General features: G+C 49.8%; 1 protein-coding gene and 1 pseudogene across 1 annotated transcript; both read left to right on the plus strand.

Annotated features, from left to right (window-relative positions):
- Positions 1 to 859: 859 nt before the first annotated feature.
- LOC136053433 (endogenous retrovirus group K member 8 Gag polyprotein-like) lies at positions 860 to 3,590 on the plus strand (annotated as a pseudogene).
- A 2,985-nt stretch (positions 3,591 to 6,575) lies between these two features.
- Positions 6,576 to 8,385, plus strand: LOC136053435 (uncharacterized). The gene is given in 3 exon segments (XM_065744137.1): positions 6,576 to 7,095; positions 7,669 to 7,978; positions 7,980 to 8,385. Coding segments are annotated over 3 exon segments (1,236 nt in total).

Below are 8,385 nucleotides of genomic sequence, written 5' to 3' on the forward strand. Positions count from 1 at the left end.
AACCCAGTCATGTACAGAAGGACTCTAAAAAGCCCAGATGAGCAAATAAAAATTCTTGTGCTGTTCTGGCTCAGTCCTGTCCCCATTGTGGGAGCGGGCTGCACTGGGCAAGAGAATGCTGATCTAAGTTCCCTGTTGCTTCATGTCCCTCTGATCTGTCGGAAAATGGGAAGAAGGGTGCAAGACTGTGCTATGACAACAAATACGGTCCTGAATCAGCAGGCCACTGCCTGGCCAGCTCACTGAGGCCAGCTACCACCGGCAGTGCAGGTGTGGATTTGGCCACTGCCCAGCCAGTGATGGAAGCAACCTATAGCCCTAACTTTGAAAACAGAGCAACCTGTTTGGGTGTTGCAGGCACAGAACAAGATCTCGCGAGAAGAGACAATTCCCCGCTTTTGCAAAGTTGCTTCTAGAAAGTTTTAGAAGGTAGAATGCTGCGTCACTTAGGAGTAGTAATGCGTACGCGCGATCCTAACATATATAGGGATGCTGCTGCTAACAATAAACACCATTTACTGCTCACCACATTGGTGTGAAGTGCAGTCATTTGGCCCCAGCCAGGCAGGTCGGTTGCGCAGACGCTAGCGGGGCTGGATCCGTAGGCCACTAACTCCTGGAAAGGGCAACAAATGGTGACCCTGACGTGATAAGTGATGTTGTCAGGAGTTTGACATTGCCTGTGAGCCTGCAGAACCAGGACCACGGAAGGCTGGTGTGGCGACATTCTGCTGAAAGGGTGGTGCCTGTGGCGTCTTGAGCGCTGAGTCTGTCAGTGGCCACAGAAGTCAGGAGTGGTGAAGATACTGTGGCCGGCAGTTAGGCGTTCCTGAGAGCATGATATCGGAGCCGTTCCGGTATGGAGCAATTAATTAAGGTACTCCTTTATTTGTCTAAGGATTACTGTAGGAAGAATGCACCTTCAAAGAAGGAGATTGCTAAGCTCATGTCTTGCTTGATGGGGGAGCAGATTATCTTCACCCCCCGGGATGTTATACACCCCGAAAAGTGGGATGACATCACGGCCGCCCTAGCACAGTATTCTATGCAGGATACTGCAACTAAGAAAGCCACGGAGTTAAAAACTTGGGGGTTGGTGCTGGTCGCGCTTAAAGTGGCCAGAGAAGAAGGGAAGCTCACGCGCACTGTGTGCAACCTTGACAGCCTTGAGAAGGTTACGAGGGGTAAGGGGGGGTCGGGAGGCTCTTCTCTTTTCACAGTTGATCGCGTGGAGAAAAATGCTCAACAAGGACCGTCAGACTCGAATAAGATAGTGCCTGATGGAGATCAGAACAAAACGGTTCCCCTGGAGCCGCCTCAATTGGCAGAATCACCACCCCCCACATCGGCTCCACCTCCTTACCTGCTGTTGTATCCTTCTCTATCGGCGCTACCTCCCGCAGCAGGGCGGGACGATCCTGTTATCACTCCCGACCATAGCAAGGCAGATCCCTGCCACCCCCCTCGGAACCACTCCTCTGAGGGTGGAGCGCGGTCACAGTCCCAGATCACTGATGGGGCAGGGATCAGAGAGGCCTTGGCTGGAGCATCCTCATCTGATGCAGTTGTACTTCCAGTGGTGGTTGAGGAAGGAGGCCCCCTCTGGGTCCTACTGGACCCAAAGGGTGTTGCCCGCTTAGTAGAGGCAATTGAGAAAAAAGGCTTGGGATCACCACTAACGTTAAATGCGCTAGAGCTTTTGGCAGGAGCTGGCCCTCTCATAAGTTCATAAGTTCATAAGTTCATAAGTTCATAAGGTTGGAAAGGACCTATAAGATCATCTAGTCCAACCATCCTCCTATCACTATCTCTACCCAACTACTAAATTAAGTCCTTTAGCACCTCATCTAAACGCTTCTTGAACAGCGCTAGGGATGGTGCCTCAACCACCTCCCTAGGCAGGCCATTCCAGTGCCTGACCACTCTTTCAGAAAAGAAATGCTTCCTCAGGTCTAATCTAAATCTTCCCCGGCGCAACTTGTGGCCATTCCCTCTCGTCCTGTCATTACTTATCAGGGAGAAGAGGCCTACCCCCTCCTCACCACAACCCCCCTTCAGGAAGTGGTAGAGTGCAATAAGGTCTCCTCTGAGCCTCCTCTTCTCCAGACTGAACAATCCCAGCTCCCTCAGCCGCTCCTCATAAGACTTGTGCTCCAGACCCCTCACCAGTTTTGTTGCCCTTCTCTGAACACGCTCCAGGGCCTCAATGTCCTTCTTGTAGTGAGGGGCCCAAAACTGAACACAGTACTCGAGGTGCGGCCGTACCAGAGCTGAGTACAGGGGGATGATCACCTCCCTGCTCCTGCTGGCTACACTATTTCTATGAACACTATTTCTATTTCTCTGTTGCCGTATGACATAGAGGCACTTATGCGGATTGTTTTAAAGCCAGTTCAGTTTACAGTATGGAAGGAAGAATGGATTGGCCAGCTTAAGCGCATATAAGCTACAGCTCAGGGGGATCCCGGCCACCCAGTCCACGGGTCTGATATCACCCAATTAACTGGGGCTGCGGCGGTATTGTTAACACCACAAGACCAGGTCTCTCGCTTGCGGCTGGGCGAAATGTTGGCCACCTCAGAATCGGCTTTAACAGCGTTTAGGTGATTTGCACGAAGCACGGAACCTTATACGCCGTGGACGGCAATCAGTCAGGGGCTGACAGAGTCCTTTCAGGATTTTGCTAATAGACTTATAAGAGCTGTGGAGGCCTCAGATCTACCGAGAGCAGTCCATAATCCGGTTATTTTAGACTGCCTTCAACAAAAGTCGTCTGAGAAGGTAAAAGCCCTGTTGCGTTCAGCTCCCACTAAGTTTCAAACACCAGGGGAGGCCATCAAATGCGTGCTAGATAAGGAAAAGATTAACCCGATAGAGCCAATCCAGGTGGCAGCGGCTGTTATAGCGATGTGCCAAGGTGGAGGTGGGGAAACCCTTAGGGGCCCCTGCTACCGCTGCGGCCGTAAGGGCCACCTGAAGTCGCAATGCAAACAGACCATTGTTTCTTGTCAGCTGTGTGGTAAATACGGCCATACTGCCCCACAGTGTAGACACCGCGCTGCGGGTATGCAGGGAAACACCAGAGGGAGGGACCCACTGGCCCGGGACCCCTCCCCTGTACGTCGCTGGGGGCCGGCACCAGTGGCAGCAATCCCGCGAACAGGGACAGAGAGGGCGGTTCCCCCTCCGAAACACATTACCCGCCCGCCGTGGAATTAATGCTTGACTGTCAAGAGCGACCTCTAGTGTGGGCTTTTGTTTCGCTCGCCGGCTCACTACCTCCTTCCTTTCAGGGACTGAGGTCCGTTGAAGTTACCGCCCTGCTTGACTCTGGGGCAGATATCACTGTTATTTCACTTGTAGATTGGCCGGCTGATTGGCCACTGGGTGACAACCAGGTTGTATCAGAAGTCGGGGGGTTGGCAAATATGCAGAAGGCCGGCAGTGAAGTCGAGATTGTGCTTATCAATAGGGATGGGACCCTAGAGAAACCCGTACTGCTCAGGCCACTGTTAGCGCCGGTTAGGGGCTCACTACTGGGGAGAAACTTCCTAAGATCTGTAGGTGCACACATTACAAATTTATGCTAAGAGCCACTGTCTACCAATTGTTCCTCTGTCATGCTATTCCTTTGCGCTGGAAATGGGATGCTCATCCCGTTTGGGTAGATCAGTGGACGCCTCCTGAAGAGAAACTTTCAGTGCTTATTTCCCTTGTAGATGTGGAGCTTAGGCTGGGGCATATAGAGCCTTCACTCAGCCAGTGGAATACCCCTGTCTTCGTTATCAAAAAACGGTCTGGGGCCTTTCGCTTACTTCATGACTTGCGTGCCGTTAACAAATAGCTCGTTTCCTTTGGATCAGTCCAACAAGGAGGACCTGTTCTGTCAGCAATACCTAAGCAATGGCCATTGGTGGTAATTTATTTCAAGGATTGTTTCTTCTCTATCCCACTGGCTGAGCAAGACAGGGAAGCTTTTGCTTTCACAGTACTGACTGTTAACAACATGGAACCTGCCGCATGGTACCAGTGGTGCGTTCTTCCACAAGGAATGGCTTATTCCCCCACAATTTGTCAGCTAGTAGTAGGAAAGGTGTTGGAAGGGGTCCGTCACCATTTCCCATACTGTATATTAGCGCACTATATGGATGATCTCTTGCTTGCTGCTTCATGTTATCTAGATCTGTATGCGCTTGAAAGTCAGGTTGTTGGGACATTAACATCAGCAGGTTTCATTATTTCAGAACAGAAAATGCAGAGAGGAACAGGGCTAGAATACCTGGGTTATCGATTTGGGCCTGATACTGTGCACCCAAGCGACTTCGGCATCAAGCCTCACATCTCTAACCTCTGGGATGTACAACGCCTAGTAGGGGCTTTACAGTGGGTCCGAGGGGCACTGGGAATTGCGCCTTGTTTGATGAAGTCATTTTATGATCAGCTTAAAGGAACTGACCCAAATGAACCCCGAGAGTTCAATGCGAGCATGAATGCCACTTGGCAGGAGATCTTTACACAGTGCATGGATAAATCTTTGGCGTGCTGGGACCCTAAGCAGCCACTGGAGGTAGCGGTCTCGCAGTGTAAAGAAGGGGCCACGGCAGTTATAGGGCACACCCTGAGCGCAACCCCTAAGCTGCTGTGGTGGTTGTTCTCGGTGCAGCCATCGTGCGCCTTTACCCCTTGGATCGAGATCCTGGCAGCTTTAATTCAGAAATCGCGTATGTTTACAATCAGAGTATTTGCCAAAGAGCCTGACACAATTTATCTGCAGAGTGCTTTTTGTGATATCCAGCCCTTACCAGACCTCTTTCTGTTAGCGCTACAGGGTTTTGGAGGGGAGGTGCTCTACTCAGATGCACTGTCAATCTTTGAATTGGCCAGACCTCTCAACGTCTCCTTAAGATCTTGCATTCTGCTAACGCCTCTGGAAGGGCCAATGCTTTTTACTGATGCTTCCTCGGTGACTAAACAGGGGGCAGTTGTTTGGCATGGCTCTGATGGAAAATGGGAGACCGTCTTTTTCACAGATCCCTCTGTTAGTGTCCAAATTCTTGAGGTCAGAGCTGTTGCTCTGGCCCTTTGTCTATGGCGGCACATTCCATGTAATATTGTGACTGACTCAGCATTCGCTGCTAGACTATTGGTAAAGATGGGAAAGGAGGAGCTACCTAGCTCAGAAGTGGCTTGCATATTGGAGGAAGCCCTAAGGGCCTGCTCAGCCCCTGTTGCGATTTTGCACGTTTGAAGCCACTCAGAGGATCCTGGTTTCTTTACAGAGGGCAACGCGATAGCGGACAAAGCTGCAGGTGTTGAAGTTTACTCCATCCGGACAGCACACGATTTACACGCGTCCCTCCATATCGGGGCCAAGGCGCTGGCTCGAGCCTGTTCAATTTCTCTTTCGGCAGCCCGCGGTATTGTCCAAGCATGCCCACATTGTAATTCTGCTCCTGTCATTGGTGCTGGTGTAAATCCTCGCAGCCTAAGGCCATTACAAATTTGGCAGACTGATTTTACATTCGAATCCCGCATGGCCCCACGGGCCTGGCTTGCAGTTACTATAGATACAGCCTCTACCATTATTTCAGTTACACAGCATGCAAGACCAAATTCAGCGGTGGCCACCACTATCACAGTATTAGGCGTCCCTGATCAGATTAAAACAGATAACGGCCCCTGCTTCATCTCGAAATCCACCCAAGCATGGCTAGAGGCCTGGGGAATTTCCCACGTAACTGGTATCCCCTACAACTCCCAGGGACAGGCGACTGTTGAACGTGCAAATCGCCTCCTTAAGGAGAAGATACGCGTGCTAGGGGGGGGGGAGGGACACAGGGACCGTATTCCGATTAAGCGGCAAACAGAAATCCTGTCCAAAGCTATTTATTCACTCAATCACTTTGAACGGGGCAATAACAACCAGTGTCCAATACAGAAACACTGGCAGCTGAGAATCATAATGGAGGGACCACCAGTGAAGATTAAGACAGATGGAGGACTTTGGGAAAAGAGTTGGTCAATATTGGTATGGGGTAGAGGATTTGCCGCAGTAAAACATCAGGAAACAGGGAACATCGTATAGGTCCCCTTGAGAAAGATTAAACCAGACACAGCAAGTAGAACATTAGACACCTCAGTTTCCCATTTAGGTTCTTCTTGTGGGCTGAAGGCGACCTACAGAGGAGAAGCAGCTGTTGCTGATGAGGCCTCCAGCTCTCAACCTGGATAACCTGCAGGGCAGACAGAGCCTGAAAAGAACGGTACCTCGGAAGCACACTGTGTTTGATATAATCAGTCTCTTAGCTCTGTTGCAAGAGGCCCAAGGGGTAATTATGAAACCGCAGCTAGGCAATGTATGGGTCACCTGGGCAAAGCAAACTGGGCAACAAGATTTTTGTCTGGCTCTACAATCAGCTACCTCTCTATTCTGAACCTGCTTGATCGGTGTCCCGTTAAATCTTCCATTAGACCTTCCTCTGTTCCGGGGTTACGTGTCCAATCTCACTCGTTGTGAGTCGCTATTTAGAGACACCCCGGCTAATACCACGAGATGTCTCATACAGCTCCTGAATATGACTTCCCCACGGTTTCCACAGGAATTACAATTGCTTGGTTCAGAAGGGGTACCTGATGCCCGAGAGACATGCATCAGTTTTGCAGGGTTTGGGACAGATGGACAATTAGGGAAGTTTGATGTATGGTGGCAGTTGAACGGGAAGGCGAACCCGTACTGGGACAAACATAAAGGGTGCCCCACCGCTTATGAATTAATTAATCCGAGGGACATATATACGTTGACATGGAAAGGTTCTTATTGTGGATACACGGCAGAGGTAACACGGTACGGTTTCCCAAATAGTGTGAACAGGAGCGATAAGGAATGCCGTGCATGTGCACCAAAGCAACAGAGTTGCACACCGACCACCTGGAGCTGTTGCTGCAATTATACCAGACGGTGGGAGCAATATGGGTGGGGATATCCATACCGTCCATACAGTCTTAGGAATGGTCCAAGATACAAAGAAAGATTATGGGTAAATGTAAGCAGGGTATTACCTCTGGGAATGTTCTTGATTTGTGGAGATCGAGCATGTGTCATGGTTTTATGATTTTTGGTACTGGTATTCCACATCATAACATCATGTAGTCCATTTAGAGTTAAAGAGTTAATGCTCCAGCTCCGTGGATCATCGATAGTTCCAGGTATACCTGTCTCAGAAGAGAAGAAGAACTCCATTCCCCAGAGGACTTTGCGATGCTTTGCGTTCTTACGTGTTTCCGCCCAGAGGGAAAGATAAAAACTGTCTGCGGTCACGGGACATTCTCTTTCCTTTGAAATCGACTCAGCAGTGGGTGCTCGCTGCTGTCCGCCTTCAGCGTTAGCGTAAGGCCTTCGGTTTATCGGACACTCTCTCTTGCTCATTTTATTTGATTTATTAGCTTTAATTCCAATTATATTGTATTATATTGTGTTATTTTGCTTTCCAATATCTTATTTAGTAAATTAGCTTTCCTCCTCAGATCGTTGCCGCTGTTTTGTTCCTAGGTCCATCTCCCTTTTCCCTTCTCCCTTTCCCCCTTCCCCTTTCCTGGGGCGTGGGTCTGTGGGTCCCCTGCACCAATCGTCACGGAACCAGGCCGAACCTGCCCGTAAACCGTTGACAGCGTGGCAAGGAATTAAAAAAAAGGCAATTGGGGGGCCGTGCTACCTGGGAAAATTAACTATTCTATCACCACAGATGAGGGACTGGATGAACATAGCCCAGAGTTTCACACAGCGACGGAGCAGAAGGTCAATACACACACTGAAGGAGGACTGTGGCGACGAGGTTCGACTGTGGGGACCTACTGCTCGGATTTTTGCCTCCATTGTCATCCCAATTGGCACAGCCCAAGCCCTGAAAGAAATTGAGAGACTGGCGTGTTGGTCGGCGAAGCAAGCAAACGTCACCTTGCAGCTTCTGACGGATCTTCTAAGACGTTGACAGTATCAGACATGCCGTACTGCAAAACAGAGCTGCAATCGACTTCCTGCTTTTGGCTCAAGATCATGGTTGTACAGACTTAGAAGGAACGCGCTGCTTCAATCTTAGTGACTACTCAGAATCGTTGCATAAACGGTTGGACTGGTTGAAGCAACACATGCAAAAGATAACAGTTCAAAACGACCCAATTGGGGACTGGCTGAGGAATATCTTTGGGAACTGGGCTAGTTGGTTATCCCCTGTATTCAAGTGGCTAGGAGGTGCCCTCTTGACACTTGTCATATTGTTGCTGATCATCCCATACATATTCCGATGCACACAGAATTGCTTGCAGAATGCACTAGATCGCGCTTTTGATCAAAGAATAGAATATCATAGGGTTAAGGAAAGCTTGTAG

This window comes from Cyrtonyx montezumae, unplaced genomic scaffold (assembly GCF_038088225.1).
Source record: "Cyrtonyx montezumae isolate F1298 unplaced genomic scaffold, pur_monq_1.0 scaffold_30, whole genome shotgun sequence".
NCBI classification, from domain to species: Eukaryota; Metazoa; Chordata; class Aves; order Galliformes; family Odontophoridae; genus Cyrtonyx; species Cyrtonyx montezumae.